This window comes from Aptenodytes forsteri, unplaced genomic scaffold (assembly GCF_000699145.1).
Source record: "Aptenodytes forsteri isolate BGI_AS27 unplaced genomic scaffold, ASM69914v1 Scaffold640, whole genome shotgun sequence".
NCBI lineage: Eukaryota > Metazoa > Chordata > Aves > Sphenisciformes > Spheniscidae > Aptenodytes > Aptenodytes forsteri.
This window is the reverse complement of record NW_008794887.1, coordinates 16,043-35,778: the sequence shown is the minus strand read 5'-3', so window position 1 is coordinate 35,778 and position 19,736 is coordinate 16,043. Positions and strand designations below refer to the sequence as shown.

General features: G+C 47.4%; 1 protein-coding gene across 2 annotated transcripts in view; it reads left to right on the top strand.

Annotated features, from left to right (window-relative positions):
* CDK12 (cyclin dependent kinase 12) overlaps window positions 1-19,104 on the top strand; it is a 28,565-nt gene extending 9,461 nt beyond the window's left edge. The window contains exons 3-14 of one of the 2 annotated variants that reach the window (XM_009274846.2): window positions 2,793-2,969; window positions 4,525-4,664; window positions 5,834-6,004; window positions 6,832-7,021; window positions 7,939-7,995; window positions 8,628-8,729; window positions 10,071-10,148; window positions 10,643-10,759; window positions 11,371-11,502; window positions 12,685-12,899; window positions 14,703-15,149; window positions 18,197-19,104. In XM_009274846.2, coding sequence (XP_009273121.1) covers window positions 2,793-2,969; window positions 4,525-4,664; window positions 5,834-6,004; window positions 6,832-7,021; window positions 7,939-7,995; window positions 8,628-8,729; window positions 10,071-10,148; window positions 10,643-10,759; window positions 11,371-11,502; window positions 12,685-12,899; window positions 14,703-15,149; window positions 18,197-18,885 — 2,515 coding nt within the window. In that variant the 3' untranslated portion in view covers window positions 18,886-19,104. Of the gene's footprint in view, window positions 1-2,792; window positions 2,970-4,524; window positions 4,665-5,833; window positions 6,005-6,831; window positions 7,022-7,938; window positions 7,996-8,627; window positions 8,730-10,070; window positions 10,149-10,642; window positions 10,760-11,370; window positions 11,503-12,684; window positions 12,900-14,702; window positions 15,150-16,070; window positions 16,508-18,196 lie in introns of those variants that run through there. The other variant, XM_009274847.1, reaches the window with a different exon arrangement.
* Window positions 19,105-19,736: the final 632 nt, after the last annotated feature.

Below are 19,736 nucleotides of genomic sequence, written 5' to 3'. Positions count from 1 at the left end.
GCGTGTTTATGGTGCCCCTCCTAAGCTGTGTCATGTTGTTCAGCAAATATCTATTTAGTTTAAATGTATCTGTGATGAGCAGTAGCTTTTAACAGATTGCAGGTTTTTCCCAACTCACGTGCCAGTCTAAGCAAGATTCCGCTGCTGTGTTCCCTTATTTCCAAACACAGAAATTGTCCTGCGAAGACTGTATTTTATTTTTTTAGCCACTCACACCTAGAGCTCTTTTTTACCACCCAGGTGTGGCTTAGTTTTGTAAAAGTGTGTTTTATCTCTGCCATCACTATGAACTTAGGAGTGTGGGCAGTAATACAGCTGGTTGCTAAGCTTAGTAAATGGATTTACAGTCACTTTTTCCCAATAAAAGGACAGGAAATCCCGCTTCGTTTTGCTGAGTCTAGTGACAGTTGCGTATGGCACTGATGGTGTACAGAAGCTCACTCTTAATCAACTGCCTTCGTATCGATGAACAGAACTTTTCTTAGACTTTTGTTTTCATGTGCTGAGACCGGGAGAACGCTCCAGCTCTGAGACCGTGGTAAGCATAGGATTTGGAAACGTGCTTTGAAGTGTCCAAGTACAAAACGCTCCTCGTTCAGTTAGAGACTCCTTAACCTTTCTTGATGCTTGCCGAGCTCTCAAGACTTATCATCTGTCTATAACGCTTTTAGACTTCGCAGCAGCCAAGGTGCACCGTGGGTCGCTTCACCTGGCGGGAGGTGTAGCAGGAGGAGGGGAAAAGCTGTTTAGAAGCAAGTGGTACAAACTTTGTACGTGTCTGATGTTGCACTCGGATTGCACAGCTTGCGTAGGTTCCTGGAAATATCTGTTTGACCGTTCACGGCACTAACATAGTTAAAAATGCAGACCTGGCTGATGGCATTCCTGCTATTTTAGGGGAGGGGAAGAAGGGAGGTAGCTTCTAGGAGTCTTTGTTAGGCAGCTGGCGTTCACACTTTGTCGTTTTTCTGCTTGGGCAGCTCTGAAGGGTCTGTTTAGCTTTCTCACTTTGAAAGAAATGCCTGGTGAAATGTCCAAACGTTCTGGGGGTAATTAAAGTTACAGTAACCATCTAGTAGCGCTAGTGCTGGTATGCAGATAGATTAACTAAGCACAGATAACAGTGTGTCAGCAAGAAAATGGTAACTATTTGGTAAGAGGGAGAGGAAGGACCTCCTGGAAGGCTGGGCACCTGCAGGTTAAACCTACAAGCACACCTTCGCCCTTCCCAAGAAGTCTTGCCAAGAAGTTGGCTTTTGATGTGTGTCTGGAAGAAGGCTGAATCTTTTTGACGGGGTCAAAGGGCCCAAGCTTAGCATATACTATTAGATACTTAAATACTATTGGGAACGAATGAATTGCCAGTTAGAAGTGGATTAAACATGAAGTCAGATAAATGACTGCTTTTTTGTTACTGTGAACGCTCAATCTGTAAGAACCGGGCATTAGATCAGTGCTTCAAATACACATACGAAAGCCGTAAAGAAAGCAAAGCCTAGGTGATCTGCCCTGCTGGAACAAAGTCTTTCACCTCCTACCTGCGGCTGTAGGCCCTGGCTGTCTAGATCCCGCTTTGAAAAACCTCTTCTGAGGCTTAACGTGGATTCTGCCTTGGTGAAGTGACCCGGCTGGGTATCATTCTGCACGTGAAGGATTTGCAGTTAATGGGGGTGAGCTTCAGCCCGTGCAGCGCTCTCACTTCTGGTATTTCTAGGATATGTACCGCTGGTAATAGTGCCCGTCAGTGAACGCTTTCCTCCGGAGGTCTAGGCTGGCGTGACGTGCGATTAGTTCTGCAGCTGCGAGGTGACTTCTTAGCAGTGGGATAAGATTGCTCCCCCATCTTTTACAGAAGATGTCAGAGCTCGGTTCCAGAATAATATCCTTCTTCATCTTGCTTTTTTCTTAACTGTATTTCACAAGAGATTTTTCGTGCAGATTAGGCAGTGTCTAATAAAAAAATTGGGAAGATGACCTACTTCCATCAGTTCATTTATGCAGAGTTCTCTGTGCTGAAGCGTTAGACCTGGTGATGCTGACAAACAGCAAACCTCCTGCTGGCTGCCCTAAAAATGAACCTTGGAAGGTTGTTCGTATCTCTGAATCTTTTTCTTTTCCTGGTGAAGCGGAGATTTGCGTGGAGAAGAATTCCTGACTATTCAGACCTAGGAATTCTCCCTGCTGCATACATGAGAGAGAAATTAGGTTCTGTTTATGAGACTCTTGCCAGTCTAAACCAAGCTTCTGATGCCATTGGTAACTTGATTTTTTTTTTTTAAAAAAACAACTTTTGGTTTCTCAGCGATACTCATAAGTTAGAGCTACATTTCAGTCCTTGCTAAGAAGTTAAGTTACTTATGTAGAGAGATTTAATTCTGAGTTCGTATTTACAGTGGTCCCTAACAAGTCTTGCATTTAATTTCATTATGATAAGTGGACTAAATAGAGGAAGTAAGGGTCGGAACGTGGGTGCTGGCTGATAACCTGAACTGTCTTACAGGAAACTCAGAATAACCACTTATTTGTGCAAACGGAGCAAGTTCTAGTTGCAGAGGGCTGTGTGTTTATTTGAAGACAATGCGTTCAAACCTAACGCTCTTCTCTCCTGATGTATTATCATTGTAAAATTTGCTGGTTTGTTTCATACTTGGCTATGCTAGTTTTGGCACTTAAACTTGGGCTTCTAACCTTACGTTCTCAAAGAGAGAGCTGTGGCCCTACAGTAGACTTTTTTGTTTGTTAATTGGCTGGTAAGTCTGACTTTTGTGTTGTATTAACTTTTCGGAGTTTAGTCCAAAAGAGATTCTTCCTCCAAAACCTGTGAAGAAAGATAGAGAGCAGAGACCACGACACTTACTCACGGACCTCCCGCTCCCTCCAGAGCTCCCTGGAGGGGATCCATCTCCTCCTGACTCCCCGGAACCAAAGGCAGCCACACCACCTCAGCAACCGTTCAAAAAGAGACCAAAGTAAGGCTGGCTTTCTTTTTTTTCAGCTTTTTTCAGTTGTTAGGTTTTCTATTTCTTAACACAGATGTCAGTCTAGGTTTCCAAAGCTTTAAGTTTGAGTGTATACTGCAGCACTCCTAGGAGAGCTGACTGCATGCCCTGTGCTCCGTGTGGAGACGGCGCTGTTGAAAGTGCAGTCGTTTTTGAAATTGAATCTGGCAGCTGCTTTGCCAGCTCTCAGCAGCCTCCCCACCATTTACTGGATGGGGAGAACACTTAACGTGCACTTAGTTATAAATCTTTAGCCAGATTTAGTTCAGTCTTATAAATTCTTTTGTCCCCAGACTCGTTTGAGTACTCTCTTTATTGAGGGAAGTGAAATGTGGAGAAAACGAGTTCACATTTCTGGTTTTTCGTATGGTATATTAACTGTTTCCTGTGGGTTGTTTCATATTTGGGCCACTCGCAGCTGACGGCCACTCGCCCCATCTGTTTGAGAATTAACAGTACAGCAGTTTGGGAAGAAGAGGAGGTTGTGTAAATTGTGCACCAAATGGAGACTACCGTTCAGGCGTCGTACTGAAGCTGTGGCGGGTTCTGTTGTCTTCCCCTTTGACCCTTTCCATGGTAGAAATTGCTGGCGTGTGGCATATTCAATCTCCAGCCACATCTACCCTGCAGGCGCTCTCATCTTTCGATTTAGCCTGTAGCCTGCAGGCCAAAGAAACCTCCTGATGAGTATCCCCGTATAAAGCTCGTGGTGCTTCTAGGAATTGGTTATTCTGAACAGGAGACATACACCTTTTCTTCGTGCACGATTGGAGTAGTAGTCATGTCGCATGGTATATACAACTTCCCCTGCTAACAAAATTTACACAATTGCCAAGGAAGTAAGCTCCCTTGGCGTTTTGTACACACAGTGCTAGCTGCACTTCGTTTTAAATAAAAATCAAATGTCCAGCGTTTCTGTAAAAGATTCCAAACACTGATTTTTGTCCTACTGTAGCATAATTCTTTGGTATTTTTTAGATAAAGATACTGGTTTGGTTCTCCTTCAAGCTACTCTCAGTTAAAAGTATATAATGAGATCTTTGTAGAAATCTGTGTAGCTAACTGTGTGCCCCAGGTAGGCTATAGCGAAATGGTTCTGCTACCTCAAGGTCTGTGGAATTGAGGTGGCGTAATACCTATTTTGCTTGTCTCCCCCACTCTTTGCACTCCTTATTTCCCCAGGAGGGACAATGTATTGCTTGTTAGCGGTATGCAGCTGATAAATGCATAACTGAAGTGAAAAGATCTGGTAGTGAGAGTGTGCTGGTGGGCACGCTTTAGTGTCTGAATGAAATAGGACAGTGTTCCTGTATAGCAGTGCCTGTTACCTAGAGTGGCTGAGATTATATAGCATAATTCATTAAGCTCTACTGAACGCTCAGTTGCTAGGAGTGTAAAGACAGGGTGCCTGACCCTTGCTTTTTGTTTTTAGGGTACAGCCTAAAACAGTCGAATGGGCAGTTGTCTGTGGGATGGCGGTGCGGTGGAGCACTCGGGTGTCTAACAGTCCTCTTCCCTCTTTCAGAATCTGTTGTCCTCGGTATGGGGAAAGGAGACAGACGGAAAGCGACTGGGGGAAGCGTTGCGTGGACAAGTTTGATATCATTGGGATTATTGGAGAAGGGACGTATGGGCAGGTGTACAAAGCCAAGGACAAGGATACAGGTAAGGATGCCAAGTGGCTTCAGATTGACTCCACTTCTTTAAGGCCTTGCGTCCTGATTTAACCCCAGCTGGCAACTAAGCACCGCGCAGCCGCTTGCTCGCTGTGGGATGGGGGAGAGAATCGGAAGAGTAAAAATGAGAAAACTCGTGGGCTGAGATAAAGACAGTTTAATAGGTAAAGCAAAAGCCGCATGCGCAAGCAAAGCAAACCAAGGAATTCATTCACTGCTTCCCATCGGCAGAACGTCCCCCCCTTCCTTCTTCTTCCCCCAGCTTTCTACGCTGAGCGTGACATCATACGGTGTGGGATATCCCTTGGGTCAGTTGGGGTCAGCTGTCCCGGCCGTGTCCCCTCCCAGCTTCTTGTGCCCCCCCAGCCTGCTCGCTGGTGGGGTGAGGAGCAGAAAAGGCCTTGACTGTGTGTAAGCACTGCTCAGCAGTAACTAAAACATCCCTGCGTTATCAGCACTGTCTTCAGCACAAATCCCAAACGTAGCCCCACACTAGCTACTATGAAGAAAACTAACTCTATCCCAGCCAAAACCAGCGCACCTTGTTACTGTGGGTGTGCTTAAAACCCATTCCAGCGTTAGTGGTGTTGCCAGTTAATGACGAATACCTGTAGAACTAGAAATGGCTCCAGCCCTGGAATAAGCGTTTACATCAGATGTTTTCAAAACGGGCGAAAGAAGAGAAGCTCTGAAATCCTGGTAACTGTGAGTTAGTGCCCAGCTGCCCTCTCTGCTTGTGAAATCGTGTGCCCTGTGTGTACAATTTGACACACGGTCAGATGGTCGTGGTAGGTATAGCTATGGCAGCCATAGGTGCCAACGGAACCCCTGCTTTTTAAATGTGCCTTTGTCGGACTTTATTGTAGCAGAGCTTGTGAAAAGGACTAGAGTGGTTTCCAGGGCAAATTTAAGCTCACCTGTGTGACTTTCCCCTGAAGCAGATTAGGAGGAGCGCTGGTGTAGTCTGTCTTGAGTAGTTGTTGTGATAACTTCTGACAGAGCAACGTAACAAAAATTAGTAGGGCGGTAACTAAAGCTGGCTCTGTTTCTTGGTGGATGTTGGCTGTGCTCATAGCTACCTTCAACTTCTCCCTGGAAACCCACAGCGTTGTTAGCAGCGATGTGTGCAGAGGCTTTGACGCTGGCTTGTTCTGGCAGGTGAATTGGTGGCTCTCAAGAAGGTGCGACTGGACAATGAAAAGGAAGGCTTCCCCATCACGGCCATCCGTGAGATCAAAATCCTTCGGCAGCTGATCCACCGCAGTGTTGTTAACATGAAGGAAATTGTCACGGACAAACAAGATGCACTGGATTTCAAGAAGGACAAAGGTAGTATTTGCTGCAGGGTGTGGTTTTGAATTAGCCAAAGAGGTGATGCAACTCCGTTTGTTTATTCTTAGTGTAAAACTAAAAATCTAAACTCTGGTGTAGATTTTCTTTTTTGCATTCCTCCTTGATACATAGTTCCAGCAAGTTTGGCATCTGGATTTGGCCTTACGTCAAAGGATGGATTCCAGTTAAAATGAGTTGTCGCACTGCAGAGCAGAGGTAGACACGGGCTTGAAAGGATGCATTGCATTCGTGTAGAGTCACTAAAGAGCAGTTTTAAAAAAAGAAAAAAAAGCCTGTACAGGGTCACTTTTAACACTGATTAGTGGCAACAAACTTACTGATAGGGTGAAAGGTTTTCTGTCTTCTGTCACTGTGGAAGAAGGGTGTTCTAGCATCCCACTAGCTTTTGTTTGGGGCCTTCCCTTCCATGAGAGAGAGAAGGGAACAACACAAACATCAGTTCAAGCCATGCATAGCAGTGGTCTCTTCAAACTAGCTTGAAAGGAAAAACAAAACAGATAGGTAAACATGACCAGGATTTCGAAGGAATTTATTTTGGGGGCATATTTTGATTTCAGATGTCAGCTTGATGCATTAGAGGGGCTACTTAGTTGTTTTGGTTTTTTCCTCCCCTTGAGGAAAAAATACCTTCTAGGATGCCCAGTAAGCCCTAAATATCACAAGACTGCGTTAAAGAAAACGCCAGCAGAACGCACTCAACAGTGCACAAAAAAAGAATGTGTCAACAATTGAATCTACTTTCGTTCCTCCTTTTTCTTTGTCTCTCCTCTCTTGTCTTAAATCACTTCTCTCTATTATACCAGGTGCCTTTTACCTTGTGTTTGAGTACATGGACCATGACCTAATGGGGCTGCTAGAATCTGGCTTGGTACATTTCTCAGAGGACCATATCAAGTCTTTCATGAAACAGTTAATGGAGGGTCTGGATTATTGTCACAAAAAGAATTTCCTTCATCGAGATATTAAGTGCTCCAACATCTTATTGAACAACAGGTAACCTGGGAGTAGGTACAGTTCTGTCCAAGCTCTTCCCTGCGCTCTCCCTGGGTTCAGCTGAGAGCTCACAGTTGTCTTCGCCTTGAGCATGCTTAGCAACAGGAGGTGTTGATCCACTGTAGGAATACAACCCTGCACGTTTCCGCCAGTGGTGTGACGGATGGTGGTAATTAAGCGGTGGCTTTCCTGGGTGCTGCTGCTGGCTGAGAGCACAGCTCCTGCTGCAAGGGTGAACGACCCTAACAACCTTCTACTTAACTTGCTGTTGGTAGCAGTCTCTCCACGCGAGGCCCTCTGCTCACCGTTTTGCAGCTCCTTACAGTTAACTTTCTTTCACGTTGACTTGAAGTGAATGGGTCTCTGTATGCACTTGGTCTCCATGGTGTTTTGGCAAAAATGCTGTTTATTGGAAGTGCTTGTATGCAGAGAAACCACTGAGGTTTAAGGTAGGAAGTAGCAGTCCTCCATGAATGCTCTCTCTTCTCTAGATAGCAATGTTTGGCAGTAACGTAGTTCATCACAGAATACAGAACAATTACTCGTTTGCTGTTAATTCTCAAGTCTTTATCTGGATACCCATAAGAAAACTTGGAGCCTGTGAGAATAATACTGTGCATAATTGCATCCACATGTCTGGATATCCATCTAAAAAATTTCTCTGGGACATTGGTCTGTTGGGAAGGTTTTGGGATAGAGATGAGTCTGAATTACTGCTTTTTTTTTTTTTCCTGTTTCTTTGAAGCATTAAATAGGGTTTGAAAAATTAAGACTGGCATATCCAAAAGTAATTACTGCAAACATTGCTTTGCTAGGCCTTTCTACTACATGGGGGGGATTTCCTTACCTTTTACTGCTTGCAGCGTGTGAGCCCAGCTGTGATTCAAACCAGTGACTGGTTTTTTTTTGTCTTTCAGTGGGCAAATCAAACTCGCAGATTTTGGACTCGCCCGACTCTACAGCTCGGAGGAGAGGTGAGGCATAGCGGGGTGGAGGAAGGGGGAAATGGTTTACATAAGAAGAAAGGAGCTCATCCCACCTAATGTCCACATAGTCCCTTCGCTTGGAAGTCCTGGCATTGCCTGAGGAATGATTTCCAGTATGGTGTAAGTGCTATAACGCAGCTCCAGCTGTCAGAAAAAATACACTCCTGGCTGGTATTAATAGCCTTTCATTAGACAAACCAGCCGATAAGGAACCAAAACATCTTCTCTGCTTGCCATGGACCTGCCACAGACCACGCTTTGCTCTGAGATCAGTTGAGATCAGTCACTATTCAGTCATGGCAGCCTGCCGCTGCCTGTTGCAGGTCAGGATTTTTCAGTCTTGGGTACCTACAGCTTACTGTCTCCTGCCTGTTGCAGGTCAGGATTTTTCAGTTTACAGCTTACTACAGCTTACTGTCTTGTGCACTCAGGCAGACTTGTAAAATCTGTGATATCTCATCGGCTTTATTTAACTCAGGCAGGTGCTATGGAAGTCTAGACACTTGAAAGCCCACTGCTTCTACTTACGTGCCTAACTCTGCAGTTTGGAAGTAATAATTACAGTTTGTAAGGGTTTTGTGGTTCTTGTCATCAGTTTATATTTGTACCTTGCATTCCAGCCGTCCATACACAAATAAAGTCATTACGTTATGGTATCGACCTCCAGAATTGCTGCTAGGTGAGGAGCGTTACACACCAGCCATAGATGTGTGGAGCTGTGGGTAAGTGCCGGGTTTTGTATCTTTTGTCCCGTTTGGGCTGTGAACATCAGCACGTGAATAGAATAGTTCTAATGGAAGGTAGTCTTTGATTTGTGCTCATTTCTGAAGCTGGACCTGTTCCAGCTAGGCAAAGTGTGTTGTGGTAGTGTAGGAATACTTTCAAAATTCTGTGCTTTGAGGAAATACGTGTGTGTCGCCTAACTAAAGCTATACCATTTAGTAAAAACTCCTAGAATGAGACTTTTCTTGGTATTGACATGTGAGAGCATAAAAGGTATCTATTCTTGCTATTTAAAAACCAAACCAACCAACCTTCAATAATGACGTACCGCTAGGTTCAGAAGGGGTGACAAGCTTACTCTGTGCTGGTCATAGCTTCAGTGTATGGTTTTAATGACCTAATAGAGAGTTTTTCTGTAACCTCTTCAAATTGCTCTGTCACCTAATTTTTTCAGCTAAATCTAGGAAACGTGTTAAAGTAGAGATTTCAGGTTTCTAGTAGTGTAGGGAGCCTCGTGAACAGGAGTCTGGGCAGTTCAGCCACAAAGATGGAACATTTCCCAAGTGATTCAGAACCAGAGACTCGGATTCAGCATTCGGAAGCGGTGCTGGATTTCCCAAAGCGCGTACTTCCCATTGTGATATTCACAGGTAAACTTTCAGCAGAGCTTAGTACACAAACGACAAAGGTTTGTAAAAGTCAGGCCCTGATAAATTACTTCTGGAAACTCCGGCCGTGAGGTCCGGTTGCTGTTCAGTGTCCTGTGCCAAATGTGCGGGGCTAGCCCAGTTCCAGCGGACGGGTGCCTGTATCAGACCACAGCTATATTTGGCACTGGTTGTCATTCCTGTCAGAAGGCTTAAGGGTAGATGTTAAGGACTGAATGAGGCAGAGCTGTCCCCTCCCTCCTTCTCTTCTTTCCCTTCCAGCTCTACAAACGTTGCGTGTACAAGGCGATATCCTGCGCTTGACAATGGCAAACAGTACGCTACTGGCAGCTGGGGATAATTTGGGCCAGGAGATATCCCCCAAATTATGACAGTAAAGTTGAAAAGATAAATGGGCTGAAACTGTCATGCTATTGACACATCCTCCTTTCCCTGCAAGGAGTTAAGGCGTGAAGCCTGTGACATGTTAACCAGCCTACTAGTGAATGTTATTTCCCAGCTGCGTAGAATTGGTGACTCTGTACACATAGGTTAGTTTGTCAGTTTTCAACTACAAGCCCTGATGCAAATAACTCTCCTCAGGCAAACCTGCTTCTGAACAGAAATGCTGCAGTGTTCAAACGATCATCCCAAGGGTTTGCTGTTGTGACCTCTTGCTTTTCCTCTTTCCAGCTGTATCCTCGGGGAACTGTTTACAAAGAAGCCTATTTTTCAAGCCAATCTGGAACTGGCTCAGCTTGAATTAATCAGGTAAAGCATTGCACATGCATGCCTATGAGAGGAGGTACTGCAGAAACTGCTCATGCACACAGTCTCTGTGTTATAAGAGCCCTCTTTCTCTAACCTGCCTGCAAAATAGGACCAGCAAATGACTGTAACCGCAAATGTGAATAGTTAGGCATCTAGGTGTCCGTGCCTACCATCAAGTGGGTGGCTGCTAATGTGTGCACGCTCAGTAAACTTTGCTGTTGTTGGTTGAGTGCAAGAATCATGATCCTAAACTACATCTTACACTGAAAATTCATTGTGTTTGGATGGTTTATAAACTCAAGGTGAGCATTTTTCCTCTTCTGATACCTCCTTTTTAACCTGAGGGTTATCTAATCTTCATTGAAGTGTGCGCAGACCTAGGTTATTGGTACAGTAAGTTGCTTAGAAAGGAGACGTTTTCACTCGGGTTGGTGACTCTTCTCCTCCTAGCTGCATTCCACCTGCTGATTGTACTCTGCTTTTCTGGTTTTCAGCCGGCTCTGTGGGAGCCCCTGTCCAGCGGTGTGGCCAGATGTCATCAAGTTGCCCTACTTCAACACTATGAAACCGAAAAAGCAATACCGAAGGCGCCTGCGTGAGGAGTTCTCCTTGTGAGTTTTGTTAGAAAAGAGGATAAATGGCTGCGTGGGGGTTATGGCCTTCTGTTACGTTGTGCGACTCATTTGCTATCCTTTGGCTCCAGTCTGCCTGGCAGGATAAAGCAGTGCTTCCCCTTCTTGCCTTCTGCCATCGGGCAGCCCTCCCCAGGAGGGCTTCTCCCATCTGGGGAAGTCTGGAATGGGGTCACTGTCCCCTTTCTAAAGATCTGCCACAGGTGCCTGCCGGAGGGGTTCCCTGCCTCTGCACGCTTGTGACACTTCTAGCTAGGGTCTGCACTGGAAAGCACGCTTGACAGTGTGGCATTCTCACAGTGCTGAGGCTGTCTGACTTCAGAGACGTGCTCTCGGGGGGGAGAGTATAATTGTGTGATAATCTTGTGGGATTTGCAGCAGAGTTGCTCTTCATAAATGGCAAAAACTAGACTGAAAATATTGCATATCTGATGCCTGTTCTGTTGATGTCTTTGAGCTGCTGCATCACGTAGTAATAAATTTTGACTGCGTGGATTTCTCCTAGGCCTGAGGTGTCTCTCTGAAAGCAGGCTTCTCCCCCTGTTCAGAACGACCCCGTAACTCAGCCATATTTCCAACTCTTTGCGCAGCATTCCTTCGTCTGCTCTCGACCTGCTGGACCACATGCTGACGCTAGACCCTGGCAAGCGCTGCACAGCAGAACAGGCCCTGCAGAGTGACTTCCTTAAGGATGTTGACCTCAGCAAAATGGCACCTCCAGAGTAAGTTCCAGCTGGCATCCTCCACCGCAGTGGGCTCTCTGCTAATGAGCTTTGGGAAGGAGCCGCTGGCTTGGCCTTGGGGTTTTTTTTTTTAGTCAGAATTAAGTTACGATTTCTGGGTTCTTGACTCTGCCCTTGCACTTTGTCATGTGGCTGAGCAAATAGCTCTTCCTATGCTGTTGGTTTTCTGCCTGACAACAGGCTGGTTTTATAAAGCTCAGCTTAATGCTTGTAAGGTGCTCTAAAACTCTGTTGGAAGATACGCAAGAGCAGCCTGTAGCATATCCCTGTCCTCTGTGCCATGGAGGACTGGCCAGGCCTCGTTTATGCTGCTTGTTAATTGACTAGAAGAGTGGCTGTTGAGCAGTGTCACACTGCAGCTCTTTTCTCCCACTCCAGTCAAGCAGATGATAAAACTCTGCTCTAGCTGCTTTGTGTGCAAGTATGGCAGTAGCTTTTGAGATCCTGTTTCCTTCGGAGTTACTAAAGGCAGCTGCTTTCTTAAAGCCACCAGGCTCTCAAAGCTCGGCGGACTTGGACTCACTGGGGCTTGTGTGCATTGTAGCTAACCCAGTCCATTCAGGGGTGAGATCCCGGTGCAAATGAAATGATTCGCATGCAATTATGCTGCCTTTCCTGGTTCTAGGACTTGCCCCTTCTTGGTTTAATAGTATGGTTGCAGTCAGAGGGGGGGGGGGGGGGGGGGGGGGGGGGGTGCTGCTTGTTAATTGACTAGAAGAGTGGCTGTTGAGCAGTGTCACACTGCAGCTCTTTTCTCCCACTCCAGTCAAGCAGATGATAAAACTCTGCTCTAGCTGCTTTGTGTGCAAGTATGGCAGTAGCTTTTGAGATCCTGTTTCCTTCGGAGTTACTAAAGGCAGCTGCTTTCTTAAAGCCACCAGGCTCTCAAAGCTCGGCGGACTTGGACTCACTGGGGCTTGTGTGCATTGTAGCTAACCCAGTCCATTCAGGGGTGAGATCCCGGTGCAAATGAAATGATTCGCATGCAATTATGCTGCCTTTCCTGGTTCTAGGACTTGCCCCTTCTTGGTTTAATAGTATGGTTGCAGTCAGAGGAACATCTGTGTTTCTCTTATGGCACGAATAACTTTCTGTGGTCTTTGAGGATTAAATGGGTTTTCTTGCCGTGTTTCTTAACTGCTAAGTGTTGTTTTCTTGCAGCCTTCCCCACTGGCAGGATTGCCACGAGCTGTGGAGCAAGAAACGCCGACGGCAGCGGCAAAGCGGGATTGCAGTGGAGGAGCCACCATTATCAAAAGTTTCTCGGAAAGAAACTACCTCTGTTACAAGCACAGACACTGTCAAAAACAACAGCAGTCCTGTGCACCCACAGCCTGCCCAGCTCAAAACAGAGTCTGGTGCTGGAGATGCAGTAGGTCAGTGCCCAGTCTGGTCCGTAAAAGGCTCCTCCCGATACGTTACCTCTCCGGTCGGGATGTGGGAGGCTTATGTCTATTTTCAAGCCAGAATGGTTCTTTTACCTCTGTTTCTACAGAAAGGGCATTCCAGACTCTTCCTATCCCGATTTTTTTTTTTTTTTTTTCCTCCTTTTTTTTCCTCTGCTGTGAAAACTATTGGCTGCAGAGCATTCTGGCTGGTCTTCAGAAGTCACTCACTGATGAGCTGACTATGAATTTGTTCTATGAGTTACATTATTGGTTCTGAAACATGCTTTCACAGAGAAGAATGAAAGGAGTCATTGAGTCACTTAAGCCAGCGAAGTAACAGATAATAGGCTGGAAGGTACAGCCATGTAAAGGGTGTGCAAATGAGCTGAAGTTTGATCTCGTCGATCAAATTATATAAAGATTAGGCATGGGATGTAACAGGCTAGTGGCTGGTGGGCAAAAGTGTACATTATTGCACTTTGCTTGTTGCAGAAAAGATCACTTGGTCATAAAGACTTGCAGGACCAGGACTTGTGCGCTGTTTCCAAAACTGTGACCAACCTTCCTGCGTCTAGAAAATAGTCGGAGGGGAGGTATTTTGATTCCTGGGAATGTAGAGATATACAAAGCTGCCCAGACCATGCTGATTGTTCTGTAGAAGCCTTATAAAAACCCAGATATGGGCTAAAGCTTCCTTTGTGTCAAATGGTGTACTGACAAGTAACAAGGAAGACAGTTCTTGCTCCAGGGAATGCACAATCCATGTGTTCAACGAAACATGGCAGATGGACAAAAGGTGGTGGTTGGATTAGCAAACAGCTGAGAAAAGTGAGTGTCGTGTTCTTAGTTGCCTACCAGCAAGAGGAGCTTAATTTTAAGCTTCTAAAACCAAACCTTCGCACCCTTCTTCCCAAAAAGTTTGACTTACAAAGTCAGTGTCAGCGTGAAGGGACACCCTCGTCACTTGTCACTCAGGAGGCTCTGCTCCAGCATGGTGCAAAGTGAGGTGATGCCACTCAAGGGTTGTATTTTAGACTAACCTGGATACTTGCAGGTCAGGACAGAGTCCTCTGTGATCCCAGGCCAGCTTTCAGCAAGGAATTGCCTTCTGCTTGACCTAATTTCGTTTGCTGCGTCAGTGGAACACACCCTTCCTCCGTTCCAAACAGCAGCTTAGCTCCGTCCCGGGAAACCTGCTTTCCAGTGCAGGAGGGAGTGCTTTCGATCCGCGGAGTGCTGCGGAGACCTTGGGAGGGGCTGAGCTGCTGTCAGACTTGCTGCTCTGATTACCACTGAAGTGGGCTAAGGGTTTCCAGTCTTCATCACGCGTCCTCGGACTTGCTGCCATAACTGGTGGTGTACTTGGTCACCAGTCTGATTCCTGGGATGCCCTCGGTTAGCTAACCGAGGAACGGGGAGGTTTGGCTCAACTCAGCCGATTTTAAGCAGCAGCCACGTGTGCAGTTATGTTTGAGGGGGCAGTGAAGAAGCTTCCCTCCATGGCTAACAGAGCAGTTCCCAGCTGTAGCCTTGGGTGAGTGCAGTGTGTGCGCAGTACCACGGGGTGCTGCTGCAGTGCTGTTCAGAGCTGATCGCAGTCTGGAGGGGGCAAGCTGGTGGTAGAAATCGGAGCAAACTATCCTGGAATCCTCCTCCTGGAGCCTCGGTGCGTTCCCCTGGCCCGGGAACACGGAGAAGAGGTGTTCATTGGTATGTGCAGTGGCACGATTACAAACCAATGTGATGTAGCTTTGCCTAACCTTCCTGTGATGCTGCTTGTGTTTCCTGCAGGCCTTGGAGAAATCACCCAGCAGCTGAATCAGAGCGAGCTAGCTGTTTTACTGAACTTGCTGCAGAGCCAGACTGATCTGAGTGTCCCACAGATGGCCCAGCTGTTGAACGTACACTCTAACCCAGAGATGCAGCAACAGCTGGAGGCTCTCAACCAGTCCATCAACGCTCTGACAGAAGCCACAACTCAGCAGCACGAGTCTCAGACAGCAGCAGCAGAGGAAGCCATAGAAGAGCCACCCGCGGAGGCCCAGCTACCGGAGGAGCAGGCGACTCCAGAAGCAGCCAGCGCTCAGGGAGATATGCAGAACGTGCTGGCCGTTCTGCTGAGTCAGCTGATGAAGAGCCAGGAGCCTGTTATAACCCTGGAGGAGAGCAACGGGGAGAAGAGCAGTGAGCAACGGGGGCCAAGGAAAACCCCTACAATGCACCCGGAGGAAAGTACAGGTAAATAATCATGACCGTTGCTTGTGCATCTTGGATACCGTGCACTTGTTTGAACAATTAAAGTATGCCATATGAGTGCCTCTAGTTCAACTGCGGCCAGGAGGAACCGAGACGTCTGAGTGTTGTGCCAGAGGGCGGCAGGGGGTGTGGATGGGAGGAGGAAAGGTGCTGGGTGCTAGAATGTGGTCGAGTCTCAGATTTCAAGACCGAGAAAGACACTGACCCACTCCCTGCGGTAAGTGCTGGACTGCTCAGGAGGTTTTAACAACTGCAGAAAGCCAAAACATGAAAATACTACTCTGCTTCACATCTCCAAAGCATGTAAAATCCATTAGTGCTCCAGTGTGAATGGGTCAGTGAAGATTAAAGGTTTTGGTTTTTTCCCAAAAAAATGAAAGGGAAACTTGGAGGGTCAGTTCTTCCTTTAATACCCCTAGTAATCAGTTTACACATTCAGGTAGTTTTTTTTCACGGGACATTGGAGCTCAGCAGATTTTCCCATCTTATTGTTTGTCCCAACTCTCTTTTTCACCATTCCCTTCCAGCCCTCTCAAAAAAAAAAAAAAGGGAGGGGAAAAAAAAAGGGGGGGGGGGGGGAGGAACCAAACATGCAGAGATGATTTTAAAGAACGTGAGAACTGAAATACTGGCGAGTGCTGGAAGGGAGGGACAGCGGTGGTTGTGTACATAAGAAACTTGTGCATCCAGCTTCGGTGTGCCTGGTTATACGTAGAGTTGACTTTTAGGAGTCCTGAAATTCGGTGACTTCTGAAGTTGAGCCAAATGGCTGGTTCTTGTAGAGCAAGTTAAGAGGCATGTTTAAAAGACCTGATTGTATCAGTGAACTCTTGGATTTCCTTTTCAAAGGTGAGTGTAAATGTCTCCATGTCTTTTGTTTCTGTTGATTTTTTGAATTATTAGCAACATCCTGTGACGACCTCACCAAATTCTAGAAGCGCCTCCTGAGTATGTCTCAGACTCTCCAGGGAGCCTCTTTTGGCCCGATACACAACTCCTCTGCAATGTAGCTGAACGTGCTGTGTTCTCGTGCCTTCAACACACCTGCCCACCACAAGCCAGTTGTGATCGTGCTTTTTGCTTTTTTTTTTTTTCTTTTTTGCCCTAGTACTGGAAGATAACTAGGTTATTGTAGAGCAGATTCAATCAAATAACGTTGTTCTCTGTTTATAATTATTTTCAATGATATGCTGTCCCCAAATCAGCTTGGCTTTAAAATTACCTGAAGATTGTTTTCTGGATTTAAATACAACCTAGTTTTAAAGTGGACTGACTGATATGGGTGGAGGGGTGGTCCTGGAAGACTACTGGTTTTCACAATAAAGTTTGACCTTTTTAATTTTTTTTGAATTATTAGCAACATTGACGACCTCACCAAATTCTAGAAGCGCCTCCTGAGTATGTCTCAGACTCTCCAGGGAGCCTCTTTTGGCCCGATACACAACTCCTCTGCAATGTAGCTGAACGTGCTGTGTTCTCGTGCCTTCAACACACCTGCCCACCACAAGCCAGTTGTGATCGTGCTTTTTGCTTTTTTTTTTTTTCTTTTTTGCCCTAGTACTGGAAGATAACTAGGTTATTGTAGAGCAGATTCAATCAAATAACGTTGTTCTCTGTTTATAATTATTTTCAATGATATGCTGTCCCCAAATCAGCTTGGCTTTAAAATTACCTGAAGATTGTTTTCTGGATTTAAATACAACCTAGTTTTAAAGTGGACTGACTGATATGGGTGGAGGGGTGGTCCTGGAAGACTACTGGTTTTCACAATAAAGTTTGACCTTTTTAATAACCAGTTTTGCAAATGATTTGAGGATCTGATTCAAACAAGGTGTTCGTGGCCTCTTACGTCATCGCCAGTAATAACTTTAATCACCGTGTAGCCGATCCTTTTGTCGATGAAGGAGATCGAGTCAGTTCAGTTGTGTTGCCCTGCAGGAGTCAGGACTGGTTTTGTGAGCGAAGCCGGCACGCGAGGCACCGGGAGCAGATCGTGTCCGGCGGGAAGCTGCGTCCTCCCCTCTGCGGTGTCACTTCTAGCCGTGGCACTGCCCTAGCAGGGGGAGGGCCGGAGCTCTGCTCTCGCCTTTCCCACCGCCTGACCAGGCTGCTTTGTTCTTCCTGCTGCCTCAAAAGCCAGTAACACGAATTAGTAAGAGCGTGGCGGTGGCGGGGGTGTGCGAAGGGTGCTTTTGTTCTTGCTAGGAGGGGTCCTTCAGAAACAGCAATCCTTGTGACTTCAGGTCTGATGTGGGGGGGGGGGGGGGGGGGGGGGGGGGGGAGGAGTAGCGGGGGCGAAGGGGACGAAGGGAGGGGGCAAAATTATTTCCTCGTGCTCCAGGACGGTCTGTACGTTGCATGCAAATACGTGTGGGTTGAGATTGTTTTGGACTGTGTGCTGGAAACGTACTTCGTAGAAAGGTCATAAACCAGGCGAAGCAGGGCCGGCTCTGGTAAGAAGCAAAGAGGGGACACGAGAGGGCGTACCCACTCCCTTCAGGCTGTCGTGGGTGCAGTCAGGATCTGGTACGTGTGGGTTTGGGGTTGGGTTTTGGTTTCGCCTTTTTTTTCTAAACCAATACATCAGGGCCACGCTCCATCAGTACGCGGCCGCCCGGCTGCCGGCGAGCCCGGTACCGGCGCGGTAAGGCACGGCGTCCCTGTGCGGCGGGAGACCCCGCTTTTGGGGAACACGTGCTGTCGTGTGGCTCCACATCTGTCTCCTGCTCGGCGTTAGCCTTTGATCCGAGAGCAGGAATTCCCTCCACGGGCGCCCGTGTGTTAGGACAGCTGTTGCCGACTGGTTGGGGGCGTGGGGGACGGGGCAAGTACGGGGAAAACGTTAATGAACGTGTGCACTGATCTTGCAACAAATACCAGCTTTTAAAACTCTCCGCCTCTTTGCCAGTGCATCCCAGAGAGCGGACTGTCTCGGTAGGCTGTTTGGGTTTTTTTTTCATATAAATGTATTTATATCTGTTCGCGGTGACGTTTTAAGATGGTGTTTAAAAGAAGTAACCCTTCCACAGCATGTCCTCCTCGCATTCTCCCACCAGAGAAGAGACCCCCCGAGCCCCCCGGACCGCCGCCGCCACCACCTCTCTCCGAAGGCGATCTCTCCAGCGCAGCCCAAGAGTTGAACCCGGCCGTGACGGCTGCGCTGCTGCAGCTCTTTTCCCAGCAAGAAGCGGAGTCGCTCGGCCACACGACGCACGAACACCAAGCCTCGAGAGCCGCGGACTACGGCAGGTCCCACTCCTCCAGGACTTACAGCGCTGAGGGCTCAGAGGGGGGATTTGGTGCCGAGGAGCTGAATTCGGGCCAGACGCTACTAGAACCCTCTGCCCAGCCTCTGGGGAAAAGCAGGACCTTCTTGGGCTCCGTGAGCCACCATGGGGAGACGAGCAATTACCAGGGCACAGGATCTGTCCAGTTTCCAGGGGACCAGGACCTCCGCTTCGCCAGAGTCCCCGTCGCCATACACTCGGTTGGGCAATCTTTTACGAAAGCCGAGGGGAGCAACAACACGCTGGTACATCCAGAGGCCAAAATTCAAAATTACGGCGAGCTGGGACCGGGGAGCGCCGGTTCCAGCGGGGCAGGAACAGGTCACAGCTGGGGCGCCCCGACCCAGGCGACTTCTTCTTACGGGAAGGCGTACCGTGGGCCTGGCAGAGTGCCTCCGCGGGGGGGACGGGGGAGAGGGGTTCCTTACTGAGAGATGCGCCTTTCGCGCCGGTCCTCCCCTCCCTCGCCTCTCCACCTTTAGCGACATGACTTTTTTTTTGCCAGAGCAAGGTCTTGTCCGCATTTCAGCTGCTGCAGAGCTCCCTGTTGTATTCCTTGCTAGGCTGCCGGCGGGCGCCCCGTGACTCGCTGTAGGGTCCCCACTTGGGTCCCCCGCTGGCCAAAACCTCTCGCGCTTGGTTAGTGACAAAAAAAAACAAAAACAAAAAACAAAAAAACAAAACCCACCGCAAACGGCGGTGAGCTTTCTGCCCTGAGCCAGCAGAGGGGGGGGAGTTGTTTAAAAATAGGAGGAATGAGACAAACCCAACCACGTGGGAAGAAGGAAATTAAAAAAAAAAAAAAAAAAAGAAAAAAAGGTTTCCCAAGGTGGGCACCGGTGCTCCTCGGTGGGGGAAGCGCAGGGCAGCGTTCAGGTAGGGCCGGGGGAGAGTCTGGTTCCCAAAGCAATTTCTTTGGGTTGTTTGTTTTTTTTTTTTCCCCACACAATCCCCTTTAAAAAAAAAAAAAAAGGGAAAAAAAAAAAAAAAGAAAAAAGAAAGGAATGGGAATATATTGATGCGGAGGCGCCTGGATGGGTTGTCCTGGCTGTGGAGGAGACCCAGGGTGCGGCACTGGCTTGTACTCAATTTATCCGACATTCGCTTTCGTTCCATAAAGCGTCCGGCCGTCCCTCTCCTCCGGCTCCGGGCCCTGCCTGGGCGGCTCCGGGCCTCTTGACGGTACCCTTAGTAAATTGGCTTTTGTGAAGGGTCTCTTTGGGTTTTGTAGCTCTCCTGCCATAACTTCGCAGTGGGAATCGTCTTTTTTTTTTTTTTTTTT